The 19291-nt window shown below is 38.6% G+C and overlaps 1 protein-coding gene across 1 annotated transcript in view; it reads right to left on the bottom strand.

Moving 5' to 3' along the window:
* CDKL5 (cyclin dependent kinase like 5) overlaps window positions 1-19291 on the bottom strand; it is a 124579-nt gene that overhangs the window by 53463 nt on the left and 51825 nt on the right. Inside the window, exons 3-4 of the mRNA XM_021683847.2 lie at window positions 12294-12339; window positions 2217-2353 (exon numbers count right to left, since the gene is read on the bottom strand). Coding sequence (XP_021539522.2) covers window positions 2217-2353; window positions 12294-12339 — 183 coding nt within the window. The remainder of the gene's footprint in view (window positions 1-2216; window positions 2354-12293; window positions 12340-19291) is intronic.

The raw sequence follows: 19291 nt of genomic DNA on the forward strand, positions 1-19291 counted from the left end.
ATTGATACAGGAAAAGAAACCTTAAGGGGCACCTGGGTGGCTCAGTTGGTTAGGCGTCCAACTCTTGATTTCGGCTCAGGTCATGGTCTCAGGGCTGTAGGATCGAGCCCTGTGTCAGGCTCCACGCTGGGCATGGAGCCTGCCTGGGATTCTCCCTCTCCCTCTTCCCCTCCTCACCCTGTCAAAAAAATAAAGATCTGTCTTCGTTTAAAAAAGAGAGAGAGGGCGCCTGGGTGGCTCAGTTGGTTAAGCGACTGCTTTCAGCTCGGGTCATGATCCTGGAGTCCCGGGATCGAGTCCCGCATCAGGCTCCCTGCTCAGGAGCAGGGGGTCTGCTTCTCCCTCTGCCCTCTTCCCTCTCGTGCTCTCTGTCTCTCATTCTCTCTCAAAAAAATAAAAAAGAGAGAGAAAGAAGAAAGGAAAAGAAAGAAAGGAAAAGAAAAAGAAACCTTTAAGCAGATTTTGTAAAAGAAACATAAAGTGTTTTAAAATGACAAAGAAACTTATAATACTCTTCAAGATTTGCTTGAAATGAAGTTACTATGTCTATTTTCATTAGAAAAATAATTTGTAAAGGCTGAATTAAATCAAAAGCCACATTCCTGGTCCATCACCTTGGCAACATTGCTTTCTATTTTGTAATGATGATGGTGGTGGGACACTGTCATTTATGCAACAGAAAGCAGCTGGCAAACATAACCCTCCCCAGTGTTCACCTTCTTTAGAAAGCCTCATTTTATAATTTAGAAATTCCTCATTTTATCATGTAGAGTCCTACAGAGACATGTATTCAAGAAGTGAAATTTAATAAAAGTAATCATTTTTACTGTTGTTTTGATCATAACAGGAAATCAGGAGCCACATATTTATTCATCAAGAAAACCTCTAAAAGGTCCATCTGGCTCCAGTTTATTCTACTCTTGTTAAGGTAATTATTTCAGTTTGGGACAATAATCAAGCACTGCAGGGCAGCTGCCCTCAAAGAAATTCAAAGACACACATATTGATTACTGTAGCATACACTTGCCCCTAGGCCACACAACATTAAAATTGTCACTAAGAGTTACCAATTTAAAAAAAAAAAATACTAAAGCAAATATGCAGACAATCTGAACTGTGTATACTTTTCCACTCTTCTCCCATGCTTCCAATTCCTTATTTGTGGCCTCATCTATCTCCTCAAGCCTCACCTTATGCCTCCTGGTACATCTTCTTCCCTTAAAGCCAAAGCACTGGCAATTCACAAAAGGTTGCTCCATGAGCCCACTCATTTGCCACTCTAGGTCTGATTTAGGCAGCCATCCTATGCTTGCAGGCTGCCTTACATACCTCTGACATCCTATGTCATCACTGTCAATTTACTTGTCTCTCCCTCAGAGGCCTTGCCTAGGTTTAATTTAAATAAACCAAGCCCGGGGCGCCTGGGATCCTGGAGTCCCGGGATCAAGTCCCGCATCGGGCTCCCTGCTCGGCGGGGAGTCTGCTTCTCCCTCTGATCCTCCCCCCTCTCATGCTCTCTCTCTGTCTCATTCTCTCTCTCAAATAAATAAAATCTTTAAATAAATAAATAAATAAATAAACCAAGCCCAAAAAATTAATTGTTGAACACAGATTCTAAAACATCAGAAGCCAAACTAATTCACTGTTGAAATGTAAGATGAGGGGCGCCTGGGTGGCTCAGTCGTTAAGCGTCTGCCTTCGGCTCAGGTCATGGTCCCAGGGTCCTGGGATCAAGCCCCGCATCAGGCTCCCTGCTTGGTCGGAAGCCTGCTTCTCCCTCTCCCTCTACTGTTCCCCCTGCTTGTGCTCTCACAATCTCTGTCAAATAAATAAATAAAATCTTAAAAAAAAAAAAAAAAGAAAAATGTAGGATGATCTCTGTATAGTTAAATTGCACAAAATACTTCAATATATTTCAGGGCTTCTAATGATTATGGATAATAACTTCATTTTTAAAATACTGAGATTTTGAGTACATTGACAAAACACACTAGATAATAACGCCTCCTTGAATACTGTCAGAAACAACCCGAAATAAAAGAATCAGGCAGAGGCGCCTGGCTCGCTCAGGAGGTAGAGCATGCGACTGTTGATCTCAGGGTCATGAATTTGAGCCACACGCTGGGTATAGAGATTACTTGAAAAAATAAAATAAAAGTTAAAAAAAAAAAGAAGAAGAATCAGGCAAATCTCCATACTATCAATTAGTGACTTACTTTTTCAACATACTCAAACACCAAGTACAATTTCCCCCTCCGACGAAAGGCTTCCTTCAGCTCCACGATGTTTTCCTGCTTGAGAGTACGAAGCATTTTAAGCTCTCGTAAAGTCGTTTCCTTGACTTCTTCATTTTCTAGAATGTAAACAATGGTGAATAGAGTAAAATTAAAGCTTTCAAGCTACTGTTCAAAAAATTCTAAGAACAGTGAAAACATACCAATTTCACTTTCCACTTTGAGTACTTCTGCATAAGAAGTTCAAGGATGGAAGATTAAGTATCACATTTTCTTGTTGAAAGGATCAAGAATTAGCATCTTACAGAAGAAAATGCTTACTTGACTGGCATGAACCTCATTTTCTGCTTGTGTTTTCTTATACTGTGTATTGCAAAGTATATGTGTAAACACAGACTGACAGATCCGACATATGAATCCACTGTCATTTTCATTCTAACACTACATACTGAGAAAGAAGGAGTTTAAAAGGGTAAGAAGGAATCAACTATATCAGTGTGCAGAGGCGCCTCTATGCAGCATCTGTAGCAGCTGGTGTTTTTAACTTTGGCCTGTAGTTTTGGCTTAAAAGAGCATTTTATTCTTCAGGCTGCACGTGAGTCACCTCAGTGAGCAGAGGTCACATACCAGGCACCCACAGTGTAGCTCATAGTCAAGTTGCAGGGATTTCTAAGAGTGTCTGATCTCTCTGAACAGCAGCTGCTATAGGTTCCTGCTGTCTTCCTGTGGCATGTCCATCTGTCCATCCCAGATGGTGTAGCCGTACTGGGACGGAGAACTTATGCTGAACCAATATACTCTTCCATGTCATCAAATTCATTCATGATAGCTCCCCCAGGCGTGGAGGAAGGACAGAAATCACATTAACTCTAATGGATGAATTGGCAGGGGAGTAGGGAAGGTAATACTTTATTTTAAATGAGTTTTTATGATACCTTCAGATTTAGCCTAGAAATTCTAACTACCATGTCCACATATACACATATATGTATGCACACACACAAGAACACAGGTTCATAATCCTTTATATGCAACTTCAAAAATCAGTCTAAAGACTGAACACTTTTTCTAAGTTTAGAAGTAAAACCTGAACTGACACGAGACCACTTATATTCTTTGTTTATCCCACTTAGTATGAATATTCATATGTTTGCTTTAGAAATAGTATCTGATTACAAAATGCTAAAGTAGCATGCCATATTTCCATTCTAAAACCCAGAAGTTATAAATTCTAAAACACATTTGTCCCCAAGGTTTGGGGTCAGAGTCAAAATCCTAGCTTGAGAGTCTAAGTTTTGTGATTCTCAGGTTCAGTCATATCTAACCTCCCTCAGGAAGAAAATGGAGTTTGGGGATGAAGGTGAGAAAGATGAAAATGCCTTCTAGGGAGAAATGCTTCCTAAGCAAGATACACAAGAAGAAAGGGGCTGAATCTTCCCTCCAAATGGGGGATGGAAGATTCTAAATCAGGAACCGGGAGTACTTCTCAGCCCATTTCTCAGCCCCCATTCAAACTGAGTTTAAAGAATAAAGAAACAGTCATAAAAGCAGGGGCTTTGTAGCACCACAGTACCTGTAACAGACAGGGAACATAAAGTCAACACTCCTTTGTGAACTGGTTACACAAGTGAAATATTCTCCTTACTTCAGCAAAAAAAAAAAAAAAAAAAAAAAACTGTTGGGGAATGCTGGAGCAGAGATTAGAAAAGGACAGAGAAAGATACTGCTTATCAGAAAGCAAGAACTAGCAGTAACAAAGGCCAACAGTGGCATAAGCAGTGAGCCAGCCCAGCCCACACCAGGGGGGGTCAATTGGGAACTGGGGACTCACAGGGCCCGCCTGTCAGGGGAAAAGAATATGACACCGCAGGGGCCACCTGGCAGTAGGGGGAATGTACGAGGTGTGATCAGGGGACTTCCCAAAGTGGCTTAGAGGACTGTGGTGGGACAGAGGTCCAGCTGTTCTGCAAACTGAGGCTAAGCCAGAGAAGTGGTGTTTTGTGACTTTTAGAATTGCTAAAATGTAGGGAACGCTAGAAAGCCTTTAGTGTTATGAGGTAGGCTCATAACCTGCTTCTCTGCTACCCCATCTGGGTTACTTTCAAGACTGGGATAATCAAACTAAAGTTCACCTATCTCTAATACACAGAATGCCACACAGGTCTCAAAACAAAGCAAATGATCTTCCAACAAGGAAATAATTCAATACAGACAAATATACTGATTACTCATGACCTGGTTCCTGTCTGCTTTTCCATCCCCATCTCATATCCTTCCTTCCCCTCCCTCATGTTAGTCTTTCAGTTCCCAAAACAGCCCCAACTTTATTTTTTCAACCTTAGGGCCTTTGAACTTGTTCCCTCTGCCTAGAACTCGCATTCTACAACCCAGACTCCTTACAGGGCTGGCTCTTCTTTGGGTTTCAGTTTAAATAGCACTCCTCACAAGCTTTGCCTAGATCACTAAACCAAAGCAGGCCTCCATCCCTATTATTCCTTATCACACTACTCTGAACTTTTCTTTCGCAGACCTTCTCACCATTTTTATTTATAGATTGTTTTGCTTACAGGTGGCTACCCCTGCTAAACCAAGAGCTCTTAGAGGACAGGCCCAAGTTCTGCAGTTCAACAATACACACTCAACCACCTAGGACTGCACCTGGCACAAAGAAGGGATCACTAAATACTTCTGACACAAATGCTTTCGCTGGTGCCATGAGGAAATCTTCGCTCTCATTCTTGGGAAGCAGCAAAGTGATGGCAAGCAAGAGGCCCTTCGCCCTCTCAGTTTTGAGTACAATGCTTTCAATCTTGTCTCTAGAAGGTTGAGAGGGCAGCTTTTCAGGCAGTAAGACAAACTAAATTTATTTTCCCCTATTCATCTCCATGCCTGGTTGTCTTCTATAATATGTGATTATAAAATATGGAGTCTCAAAAAAACTGAAAGTACTAAGGGTCAAGAACACACACACATATATATATACTTAACCATTCATTAACAACATCCGTAAGCTCTGCTGGAGCTGGGTACAAATGAAATGTTGCAAACAAGTCAAAAGTAAATACAGCTGGTGTATCTTTTCTAGTCAAATGCTTGGTGAATTCTTGGCACCCGAAAAGCAACTGAAATAAGGGAGCTTTGTATTATTAGCAACGTGTGGCAGTTTCACTTTGCTAACAGATTGAGCCACCTCAGAATGGCTGAAGTAGAATGGCTTTAGAAGAAGGAATGCTGGAATAGGATTTGGGAGACCTGGAGTTTGGATCCTGTTAATGAACCAACACTGTGAAATATGATGTTGGGCAAGCCACTTAACTTTTCATTCATAAAATAACTAAATAAATGGGCACCCTCCCCACCCACACACACCCTAAAAAAATCCCATGGCTTTTTCCAAATCTAATAATCAATGACTTCTTTCCATTAAAATCTCATTGATTATGAGCATAAACCTCACTGAATTTTGCTACTTCGTTATACAGACATCATTCAAATCTATACCAACTCTACATAAAAAATGGCTAGAGAAGAAAGAGAAATGAATCTTCGAAAAGCAGCTCACAAAATCACCTAGCATATGGGGCCAAAACCACCTCATTTGAGCTGCCTATCTATTTTAGGAAATGAAGGTTCCTCTAATGTATGCCTGTCACAGATAGTAAAAGTTGAAGTAAGCACTTTGGCACTAAGAATGCAGTGAATGGGAACAGGCAGGAAGTGGAGTTATTAATTCCCTAAGTGCAAGCAAAATGCATACTCTTCATTACTTGGTCTATCCTACCATTTTTGTTTCTCTAAGTACTTTTAAGGCTCCTGGCTTACTCTGTACTTGGACAAAACTGTGACTAAATGATGAGATAATGGGGAAAGGCAATACACATTCCACTTACACACGCTTCTCACCTCAGGTTCAGAAAGTAGCCAAGCTCTTCAGCAAGGCAGTTTTTCAAAGGTGATAGCACAGCCTACTGACACGAGCACAAAAATCCCTGCCTCCCAGTTGAAATAATCCTGTGGATTCTTTATTTAGGCTAGGCTTCTCCAGTTTACAAATGAAGAAACCAAGTCTAGAAAGAATAACTTCCTCAGGATGAGTGAAGGGAACACCACACTAAGTAGAACACAGGGACATAGGCAACATGGTGTAAGGTAGTGAGCAAGCTTTAGAGAATGAGTCAGAACACCCAAGTGCAGGTCTGCACTCTGCTACTGCTTAGCGGAGTGGCAAAGCAATATGGTATGGGTCCAAGAAAAACTCGACAAAGATCTTGAGGTCTGCATCTTTCCCAGTTAATTACATACTAGCTATGCACCTTTGGGCCTTGGATTCCTTGGCTGTAAACTGGAGTTGGACTTCTACTAGATGATTCTGAGGGTGCTTCCAGCTCTAAGACCTGGTGCTTCCATGCAAGTCCTACTTATGTGCACGTTGATGGACCTGGTCATCAGTTACCAGTGAGGGTGTTTAGCTTAGTCCGGGCAGCAAGTCTGACAATGTTACATAAATTTTTTTGAATGATGATTAAATGGCAGGGTAGAAAAAGGACGCTAAGTAAGAAAAAAAACAAAGAACTAACCTACTTTTAGCTCGCCAGTTAGGCAAGCTAACACACTAAAAATCAAGAAGGGAGATTCACTAAAGTAAAAGAAAACAATTTTTAGGAAAAAAAAATCACAGGAGCAAAAGAAATGCAAAGTAAGTAATGAAAAGAGAAGAATCTAAAGATGAGCAGAAACTCTATTGTAACTCTATTTTTAAAGAACTGTGCGCTTGAAAAAGAAATCCAGAAATAGCTGTAACCTACTTTATGAAATCACAAACCTGACATTCTTGTATAGCCAAAAATGCCCCGCAAAATGGACCTTTAAACGGGTACAATGGAGGGGAAAAAAGCCAACCCATCTTTGTACAAAACCATAAGGATACCATGTTTGAGTCTGGTTGCCCTGACTAAAGAAGGAATACCAACAAGAGGGCAATTAACATGGCCCCGGGGCGCTGAATGGCGGTACTGCTACCATATATACCAAAAAAGATGAAAATCCTTAAATCTTCGGCAATGAAGACCGGGTAGAGCACAACAGAAATTTATTAAAGTATGAAAGGTACAAATGCTCATCAAATCCTAGAAGAATCCCTGAAGCTTGAAAGAGATCCATTCTGGACATTAAAAGAAGTGTGGTGAAATCATGACGAGCCAGAACGCTCAAGCTTAGTTAACTGAATTCTCTGTTTAAGCAAAGGTAGGAAAGTTTGTTTTAAGGCCTCATTTACAGAGAAATCAGGTTTTTGAATTTAAGGACCGAAGACTATGAACTCTTGTTTTGTACCATTATACAGAATGAGATCAGAGTTTCCTCAAACCAGAGATCAGGCTAGAGCTTTCTAAAGTCTGGGTAAAAATAATGATGAAATAAACTGGAGAAAAGAAGGAATGACCAATTAAACATTTTCTCATGTTTAAAAAGAATAAATATGTCCATTCCAAGAGAAAAAATATTTATCTACAGAAAAGATAAGCAGGATATGAAATGCAAGCAGAGGCACAACCTAAATTCCATCTTAACTATGGACTGCTCTACAGCTCCCTCAGAATCAGCCTCCTTGCCATGTACCAAGGCCCAGTGACATAGGGAGGATCCCTCCTCACCCCATCACCTGTACTTTTAGGGAAAGACTAAAAAGTCCTAAGAAGCTAAAGATGTCACACCAGAAGATCCAAATGTATGTCAGAAATAAATCCTAGATCACAGGACCTCCTCAAGTAAAAGATGAACCGACATTTTTAATTCTTGTTAATTCAAATCTATCTAGGCTAAATCATGGCTCTTGGATTATTCAATAAATTGAGGATGGCAGACATTTGTACATGTGTGTGCATGAGAATGATCTTCCAACAGTGACAGAAGATTATCATCTGAACATCGAATCTCATTGTACAAAATTGGAGTTATAGGAAGGGTAGATGAATTAGGCTAAATTTATCATTATACATAGTCCAAAAAATATCTTTCAACTAAATCATTTCTAGTAACTTTTTGGTCTGTGGTCATTTTTCTCTTCTCAGAAAATCCAAATACTAAGTAGAACTAATTCTATGAAGACTCCTGGTTGATTAGGTGTTTATAGTTAATGTTTCTTTGTGGGAACTTATATTAATAGACAAACTCATGGGGTGCCTGGGTGGCTCAATCGGTTAAGCGTCTGACTCTTGGTTTGGGCTCAGGTCGTGATCTCATGGGTCATGAGATCAAGCCATGCTTCGGGCTCCATGCTAGGCCTAGAGCCTGCTTAAGATTCTCTTTCTCCTTCTCCCTCTGCCCATTCCCCACCACTTGCATGTGTGTGCTCTCTCTCTCTCAAAAAAAAGAATTAATTATCTGAAACTCTACATTGATGATGATGAATAAAGAAGCAAAAGTCATCAAAACAAAACAATATTAACTAATGAAGAGATCTCAGATAAAAATGTCATCACTTACACAAGTCCTCCATTTTAACATGAGTTTTTATCTTCACCCAGTATGTCAGTCTTTCGAGGAAAATCATAGACAAAAGACACTGATAATTGATCTGACAGAGTTGTAACAGCTAATAACTGGAGAGTAAAAAACTGACAGGATGAAGACAGAAAGACGGGGACAGACAAAGGGAGAACTGACAAAGCCTTTGGTGTATTTTTTTAATGAGCCTCTTTTTATTATGAAAGTCATTCATTGACTTAGCCTACAGTTTTACTGTAAAAATTGCCCCTCTCCCAAAAAAGGTAACACTTGATTTTTTTTCTAAGAAATAGCACATAGTTGCTATTATAATCCAAACTGTATTAACTATAAGATAAACTTATTTTTATAATTTTTGTTCCATTTTCCCAACCTAAAGTCCCAGTCTAACCTTTTTTTTTTTTTTTTTAAGATTTTATTTATTTATTTGACAGAAGAGAGAGACAGCGAGAGAGGGAACACAAGCAGGGGAAGTGGGAGAGGGCTCGATCCCAGGACCCTGAGATCATGACCCAAGCCGAAGGCAGTCGCTTAACCAACTGAGCCACCCAGGCACTCCCCAGTCTAACCTTTTATTTACTATTAAAGTTTGGTTCCGATTTTAGATAAGCATCTATTATCCTGGGATAACAAGGACAGCTTGAATTAAATAGTGGTCTACCTTAAAATGTAGTTTCAAAAACATTTTATACAAATTTGTAGATATATATGAATTTACTAAGAAAATAGGACATGATCACAATCTCTTAAAGCTAACAGAATATATTTTCTCATAAAATATCCCTTGATAGCATCAGTATGAGAATACTTGACTAGCTTGAATGCAAATCAGACCAAGTTCAGATCCTATTTCAGTGTAACAATGTTTTTATAGGATTATGTCATGATCTTCACAAAGATTTTTAAACATTGGGTTTAGAAAATTCACTAACATAGTATCAACAGAATATTTTCAGAGTAACTAATAAATGAAATTAACGAGAGCTATATGACAATAAGGATATTATGATGAAACTCTATTTTTGTTAGAATTGTCCTGACTGAAATTTAAGGTGATAAATGGTTCAGAATTAAGTGGTTTCCACAGGGGCTGAATGGACATTCTCATCTGTACTGAACTATCTATGTGCACTTCACATTCCAAAAGGACTGTTCACCGCACACGTTCCCTTACTTCTATTAAGCAAGATTCTACTCAGGTAAGAGGAAAAGGGTAAAGGCAGAAAAGAAGAGTATGAGATGTCCCAGGGAGAGCTGGAAACAGTAGGAAAGTATGCCTAGAATAGAACTGGAACGAAAAAGTTATGAATAATTGCATGTCTTCAGATTCTATCATAGAAATGTTAAGGAAGTATCCTTCTGGAAGTATATATGGGTGATCCTACAAAGGTGTCCGTCTGCTAGGTGGCTGGGTGATAAGGTTGCGTGTCCGTAAGGTATGGTAACTAATAATGGTCTGGCAGAGATGAGGGCAGAGGGGATTCATGCTTTGTCAGCACACAGAAATGAAGGCTGATCAAATGTTTCGTATAATGTCTAGACTATTCATACACTTTCTGGATGCCACAGCTAGAAACAATGTCTCTTGCCTCAAAATTATTCAAATTCATTCAGGCACTGACTGCTTTCTACTCTATTTTACTGCTCTTTATTTACAGGTCTTAATTCTACTAAGCTTCCTGAAATTACCCACACTTGATTTACCCTCATGTCTCTTACAGCACCTGGCTCAGTGCTCAATAAATTTCAACAGATATGCTATTGATTACCACTCTGAAGGTATCAGCACACAGGTACAAACACATTGTTTAACTGAAGCTAAGAATAGGTATGCACAGAACAGGGATTGTGAAGAATGTGGCACTTAGTTGGTTTTTTTTTTTTTTTTTTAAAGCAATGGCATACGTGACCTAGATAGTACTGCCTTTCAAAAACTTCGTGACAATTATTATTTTTGGTGGTAACCAATGCTTGACGGTTTGCCTTACAAGATGAATGCACAGCCAGAAGTCTTTACACGAAGGCAAAGGTTATGCTTTGATCTACTGTTGCAACCACTCTTTTTAGTAGATCACCATTTGTCTCTTGGCCACCTGTGGTTAGCCCAAAGCCACTGCTCAAAGAGCTCATTGCCAATGGTCTCAGAGTGGACTGGCCTGGGGCTATTGTTTCCTGTTAGACTACAGGTACATCATTTGAAGCAGGTTTTTTTTTTTTTCTTTAGAACAAGCTAAAAAGCATTTTTTATTGCCTTCTCTTTAAGGCTGGCAAGACAATGGCTGCTAAGGTTTCCCAGATGATGTGATGTGCTCCACATAACCAGCACATCAGAGGTGGGTTATATCAAATACTACTGAATCTACCCCAGGACTTCGTTATTTGTTAGTGAGCCCTTTTGGTTATTTAATGTTTACTAAGTGTCTAAAGTAGGAGTGATGAAACTGTTCACAAATATAGAGGCTGGTGTCTTACAGTACTTAGTCAATGTGTGCTGATGGAGGTAGGCTATGACTGCTATTGTCATATGTCCAGTTAGACAGGAAAGGTAATGCTACGCCGGTGCCTCTTAGTGCTATTTTTCAAAGTAGGTTATGATTCAGTGGTAAAAATCAATGTTATCTGATGCCACAAATAGGCATTGATGTGAATTTATATGAGCAGGAAAGAACAGAAAACGAAGAACCTCACGTTAGTGTAATAGTTTTGTGACATTTTTGCTTCAGTTATATATAGGACATTATGTATGTGGATACTGGATTAGAATGTAAAAAAGTATTTCTGTGGGTCTCTGTAGGAAAAAAAAATTGGGGAAATGCTGCCTAGAGCTTCTGAAAGGCCATGTGTGCCTTCATGGTAAATTAGATGGCCAATAGTCTAGATTTAAAACCTAATGAACTACTGAAATGCTTTATTTATTTATATTTTGTACACTATTTTTTTTTAGTGCTTTATTTTAAATTTTCTTGCCCAGCATAGGGTAATTTTAATACTCCATCTGAAATGGTTTGGATGTAACCAAGGACTCCAACTATGGTATTTCTTCTTGAAAAGCTTTTATTCTTCCAATGAGTTATTTTAAATGTATAATCACTTTCTTGGTACCACCTACATACCACTTATCCTTGTATTTCTAATTGACTAGAACTGGAGATCACAGTAACCAATACCAAAGCCCTTCAAACAGCACTTACTACTTGTGTGAACTCACAAAAGTATTTATTTCAAATCAGTTTTCTCATTTTAATAATATTAAGGAATAGCATAAATAGCATGCCTTCTACCCAGCATTTGAAGCAAGATTTCCACAATGTTGACTGTACTTTAAAATATAAGATAAATTTTCTAATATCATGAAATATGAAAAGATTCACACAGAAAGAGCCAAATGTTTCAAAGCAAAACATGATAATAAATAAGCTATACTCACTTTCTGAGATGGACACTTTAAAATTTCAGGAACAAAGTCTAGTTAGCTAGATCCCATCTCTTCCACATTCTATTCACAAGGACTAAATACAAAAAGGAAAAAAAAAAAAAAAATATATATATATATACCTTCACTGTCCTTGAATTTCTTGATTGCCACAATTTCATGTGTTTCCTGCAAAGGAAAAAAGAGGCAGAAAGTCATTTCCCAGTGTTTCTAAAACTGGGAATCCCAATTGTCTGGGGGTATATTTGGGGACAGAACAGCAAGAAACCAGAAAGTAAACCAATAGATCGTCTTCTTTCCCAGCCCCTCATTTCATGGTTCCAAAATTCTCTTTCTTACCATCCTACAGACATTGTCAGAAAAGGAAAAAAAACAAGGGGGGGAGAGAGAAGGGGACCAAGAGCAGAGATGGTGATAGACCATGGATAAACCAGAAGTGTCGAGGTCTTGAGGCTACACAAAAATGTCAGGATGACTGACAATAAAATATACCATCATCTGTACTTCCTTCTGAAACTCAGGGACACACTTTAATTGGACTTCTATAGCAGAGAAAAGGCTTCTACAATACTTGGTAGTTGATGGTAGCAGAATTCCCCTTGAAAGAAAGTCTCCTCCCCTCACCTAACTTTTCCTAACTGTCCAGTTCACCAGTTCTCCCCTATTGATGGTCATTTCAAACCCAAAGAGAGACAAACATCTGCCGCCAAATACCAATCACTACCTCCCCTCCTGCCCTTATTTCGGTCTCCTGAACAGAAGTAGTTTGTGAGCAGAACCCTACTTTAAACTGAAACATTTCAAAAAAATATAAGGGCTGGAAAGGAAATGGAAATGCTCAGAACTAAGCACCATGAGGTTAAATAACTCATGTCTAATTCTGGTCTATAAAAGGAATAAAAAAAGCTTTTGGCAAAATAATATATAGATTCTTCAAAGCCAACATGTTATATAGAAAGGTCTTCTGAATGACTCAGGTCTGCTTTTTTGTACTCTAAGTGGGTACACTTTCAGATCTGTAGGAGCAAATCTTTTAATAAAAGAGTGTCCCCACATCAAAACAAAGGCTTTAAAAATGCACAAAATAGCAGGCAATAACAAGGTATAAATCATTAACTTATTAAAAATAAACACTTTTTTTTAGTTGTTTATAAAAGCAAAGGGGGATCATGAAAGCGGGGGGCGGGGGGAGGAATGACCATTTAAATTCTTATGCTCAACGACAAACCCTGAGTCGTAACTAGGTCTGTAAAATCAAACCCTTTCTGTTTCTCATCTGCCCCGTGAAATAAGAAAATACCAGCTTTCATCTTTGTTATAGGAGAAAAAAATTCATCTGAAAGTGCTATAGGCTACTGAGGAAAAAGGTTCTTACGAGTATTACATTTTTGTTGTTAATGGAGGATTGATAGAATTGTAGAGTACAGACAGCTTCTGGGATACAATTTATTTGTACTCAGCCTTCCAGGTACTTTCTGATATTGGAAGTGTTTCATTATTGGGAAGAAATAACTGCAAATTCAAAGTGATGTGGGGGATGATCAGCTAGAATATTAGTACAGGTAGTAGCAGGTAACTCTGCGAGGTATGCTACTCCCTCTTAACACAGTGATAACCATTTTCTTACACTGCTCCTTTTCTTTTTTTAAAGATTTTATTTATTTATTTGACAGAGAGAGAGAGAGCGAGAGCAGGAACACAAGCAGGGGGAGCGGGAGAGGGAGAAGCAGGCTTCCCGCCGAGCAGGGAGCCCGATGTGGGACTCGATCCCAGGACCCTGGGATCATGACCTGAGCCGAAGGCAGACGCTTAACGACTGAGCCACCCAGGCGCCCCTCACACTGCTCCTTTTCAAAAGGCTCTAGCCAGCAAACTACAAATGGCATAAGAGAAAGAACAAACACTATCAGGAAACTCGGCTCCAGACACAAAGAGGCAGCATGATATGCACCCAGGAAGGGAGTAAAACTGCTCACATTTCAGGGCACCTGGGTGGCCCAGTTGGTTAAGGGTCTGCTTTCAGCTCAGGTCATGATCCCAGGGTCCTGGTATCCTGCCCCGTGTAGAGCCCCATGTCAAGCCCCATATGGGGCTCCCCGCTCAGCAAGGAGTTTGCTTCTCCCTCTACCCCTCCCCTGCCTTCTAATAAATAAAAATAAAATCTTAAAAAAAAAACAAAAACTGCTCACATTTCAGCTGAGAGATCTTCCAAGTCATGCTTCATCCTGTATTGCACTCTAAATGGAGTCCCAAGGTATCTTTTTTAATTTAAATTTAATTAATTAACATATAATGTATTATTGGTTTCAGAGGTAGAGGTCAGTGATTCATCAGTCTTTATATAATACCCAGTACTCATTATATCACATGCCAAGGCACCTTTCTATTGCATCCTAAGTGTTAACGTTGTCTGATTTTATAAAAGGTCTTCCTTAGTTCTAATTTGCCCATGATAGGACTACAAATTTACATTTACAACAAACTTATTTACATCATCTTCAAGAAAGAAACTGATTAATTTCTGGCATCTCATAAATAGAATTCATTGTATAAAACAGTTGCCTGAAAATGGGTCAAATAAAATGTTTATTATTCATCCTTTCACCAATACCATGGAAATCCTGTCTCAACACACACACACACACACACACACACACTCTCTCTCTCTCTCTCTCTCTCTCTCTCATTTACTCAATACAGTTTATAATATTTACTTAAAGAATGAGTGAAACATGAAGTTTTCTACATAAAATCAACTCAATGTTTAGTGGAAACTACATGTGTTTAAGAGCAGAAAATGCTGGAAAGAATTTGACATTTCACTTTTATTCAAGCTGCTTATAAAAATAATACAAACTCATTACAGAAAACATAAAATATAAAAGGTATAACCATTGCTAGCATTTTGGTTTATTTTTTCCCAGTAAACTTTTCTCAAATTGGAATAGTAATATTATGTACGGAGTTACATGTTTTTATTTCACTTGATATTGTATGAGCTATATTTTAATCTGTCATTAAATAATTTTTAAAACCATTATTTTTTTAATGGACTGTTATTTAACTGTGAATATACTTTGACATCTGTGTCTTTATTTCCATAGAGTAAATTCTGCAGGTGATATATCTGGGTCAAACGGTATGAACATTAAAGGCTCCTAATACTGCCAAAATGGATATACAAAAATAAAAATACATCATTTCACAGTTCCCTTCAGCAATATATAAGAACACACACTCTATAACCATAGCCAATAGTAAATACAATCACTGAAAAAAGTCTTTAGACATCAGTGAGGTCAGAGAAGTTTCATTCTATCAACTGGTAAGTGAAAAAAAGTCTACTAATAAGCTTAATATTTTTCTTGATGTTATGGATGTGAACCTGTTGCCAAATTTTGTTACAAATATCTTCCCCAGATTGTTGTGGTCATTAAATTATTTAGGGTTTGGTTGTTGTTGAATATAACTTATAATTACATAGTCACATTTATTGATATATGCCTTTATGTCCACTACTTTTGTGTTCAAAGTCCTTACTTAGCCTGAGTATGGTTAATATTCATCCACATTTATGTCTCAATATTTTAATGATTTAATTTCTTTCCTTAAACTTGATCCACCTGTCATTTAATACATGACATGGTGAGGGAATCTATATTTAATATAATTCTAAATACTGAATCGATTTTCCCAATACTCTTTACTATGGATTTTTTTTTTAAGATTTTATTTTTATTTATTTATTTGACAGAGAGAGACAGCGAGAGAGGGAATAAAAGCAGGGGGAGTGGGAGAGGGAGAAGTAGGCCTCCCGCGGAGCAGGGAGCCCGATGCGGGGCTCAATCCCAGCACCCTGGGATCACAACCTGAGCCAAAGGCAGACGCTTAACGACTGAGCCACTCAGGTGCCCCTTTACCACGGATTTTTAGTTCTTTGTTGTACCTTAGCATTCTTACTTATATGCTCCAGATTTTCTTTCAGAGCTTTCTAGTCTAGTCTACATGACTGATCTGTTGATTCTTATGTCAGAATCAATTTAAATTATTGTGACCTGTTTTATTTATTTTTTATTTATTTTAATTTGAGAGAGGGAACATGCACGAACAGGAGGAGCAGCAGAGGGGGAGGGAAAGAAGGGGGAAAGAATCTCAACCAGACTCCATTCTGAGCCCTACGTGGGGCTCGATCCCACAACCCTGAGATCATGTCCTGAGCCAAAACCACGAGTTGAACACTTAACGGACTGAGACACCCAGGTGCCCCTACTGTGACCTGTTTTAAATTAATCTGGGATTACAGACCCTGGTTCTTCTTTTACCATTTTGTATAATTTATGTTTGAGAATAGATTTTGGCTGTTGTATTTAATTTATAATTATACACACATGAGCAGTTATACATAATCTATATTTCTTTATGTATTTTATTGGCTTCAGTCTTTACCTCTATTCCTTTTCTACTGTGGTTTTCACATTTTTTTGGAGCTCGATTTGCATTTTTTGCTCAGTGTGCATCTTTGAGTGGCTTTCTGAGGAAGTACCCTATTTTCCAAATCATTACATGTGTGCAAGTCCTCACACATGAATGGCAACTTGGCAGGCATAGAATTCTTGGGAAGGCAACCTTATGTTCTCCACCATCTTCAGGATCCCTGTAAAGTTGTATGCACAGCAAAGCCCTGGAAAATGCCATTCACATCACAGACATTGTAGGTTTGTATGTTTATTAAAGCAACTTTCCAGCACATAGGACTAAAAAGTCTATAACAAAATCCATGTACTTCATTCTTCTCCATACACTTTCTTCTCCTTCCAAGAGGAAGAAAATGAAGTCTGAGGCCAATTTGATTTTTGTTCCAACACAGATAACTTTGTTTCCGCCTAGATCCTATTAGGACTTTTCCTTTTCCTTGGAATAAAAATTTTAAATTACCAGAATATATCTAGAAGGGGGGGGTTGAACTAATATTATCTGGAAATCAATGAAATTAGCAACCTTAAAGGTTGTTTCTACACCTGTTTTCCTAATATTTTTCACTAGAAACCTTGTAACTTTTAGGTTGGATCTTTCATAGTTGCTTTGTATGTTTTATTCACTACTGCATAAGTGCCTAGAATAGCAGGCACATAGTAGGTTCAATAAATATTTCATGAGTGAATTAATCAAAACTGCTACATCAATTTTGTTCTTTTACTTCCTCCATTTTAGGTGTCTCTATCATCTTATTTCAGCTGACTTCGACTTCAGCAATTTTTGCCTTGTTTCAGCTTGTTCTCACTATAGAGGTCATATTGTCCTGGCTCTCCTTCAGGAGACTGCATCTGCTTGTTACAAAAAATCATTTTTAGAACTATGTGTTGCTTCTAAATCTTCAGAGCAGTGTCTTATCTTCCCATGTCTTTTCATAAGGTACACATCCCTGCCTTTTTTTTTTTTTTTTTTTTTTTAAACTCATCCCTACTAAGATTGGAAGACATTCACTAGGCCTGGCACCTGAAAGGCTAGTTGGGGTTTTTCAACCATCTGGGCTTCAAAAGCAGATTGATGTACCTGAGCCCAATGTCAAAACCAGGATTCCCAGCAAATATTCTTCTCATTGGGTTGGCTGGGCTGAGGCTGAATCACCTGTGCAGAGTTGTCAGAATAAGCTGTTTGCTGAACCTACCCTTCCTAGCACATCCTGTGCCCTCTCCTCTACATTCACCACACCTTGCCATGGGGGTCTGTGAATCCTAGGATGCAACTTGCTGCTTCCAATCCTTCTCTGCTTCTTGCCATACTATATTTGGGGTGCTTAGTCTCTGAAAAGATCTGGCAATACAGGTGCTGATGTGGGCTAGTTGGGGGACAGAGAACTCCAGCTCCCTCAGGGTCAAATAATAGTTACCACCATGAGATGGCTACCTGTTTCCAGCTCCAGCGGGCATGGGTCCAACCAAGCCTTTTGCTACTCCATTTTGACAGTTTACCCTAGTCTGGTTCAGAAAGTAGAATAAGGAGCATGATGTTCAAGACTGTATTTTTCAATCCATCTCCCTGGACTTTGCCAACAATCTTCAATTTTTAGTTTCTTAATTTACAGAAATTTTATGTTTTTGGTTTTTTTAAATCTCTTCATGGGTATTTAATGGAGAGGTAAGAGATGATACACTAAGTTTTATTACTTGTACTACCACCCCGAGATGCTACACATAATATGGGTGTAGACAAAGAAGAAAAATATATGAAAAACAGCTCTAAAGAACTGTGTTTTAAATTCAATTTATTCACAAAAGCTTGCCATTGCCCCCACAACGTCTGCAGCAGAATGTCACCAGCTGTAGTCAGCATGATAGGCATAATTTTCTACTTGTTTCAGTATCTTACTTTGTTTAAACAATGAGTTAGTTAAAAGCTGACATTCTGAACAACAAACTAAGGATGTGATAAAATATAGAAGTAAACCATTAATGATAATTTCATACCTCACCCATAATTTTGTCTCAAAATTGGAATTATATTACTTTGAAATGCAAAAAGATAGAGGTTCCTAAATTGTGCTATCTCCATGTGTGAACAAGCTATATCAAGGCATTTAACATTTACCAAAATAAATTTCCTCAGCTGAAAAAAAAAATTAGAAAGAGAATGAAAAATAAATTTTATGCATAGTAAAAAATAGAAAAATATCCAGAGGACCTATATTTCTTCCAGTATTGTCAAGATTTCCACCTCATAAAATTCATGCCTCAATCCACTGAATAACCATCCTGGACACAGAGATCTGTAACCAAAACTTACTCCTGCCAGTTAGTGACTGTCTCAACCTCCCTAGTCACTGGTTTATGGCCAGAATCAACTGTTCCTTAAAATATTGGCAAAGCAAAAAAAAAAAAAAGGGGGGGGGGCGCCTGGGTGGCTCAGTCATTAAGCGTCTGCCTTCAGCTCAGGTCATGACCTCAGGGTCCTGGGATCGAGCCCTCATCGGGCTCCCTGCTCAGCAGGAAGCCTGCTTCTCCCTCTCTCACTCCCCTTGCTTGTGTTCCTTCTCTCGCTGTGTCTCTCTCTGTCAAATAAATAAATAAAATCTTTAAAAATAAAAAATAAAATGTTGGCAAAGCAACTAAATGGTATTAAC

Source organism: Neomonachus schauinslandi, chromosome X (genome assembly GCF_002201575.2).
Source record: "Neomonachus schauinslandi chromosome X, ASM220157v2, whole genome shotgun sequence".
Taxonomy (NCBI): domain Eukaryota; kingdom Metazoa; phylum Chordata; class Mammalia; order Carnivora; family Phocidae; genus Neomonachus; species Neomonachus schauinslandi.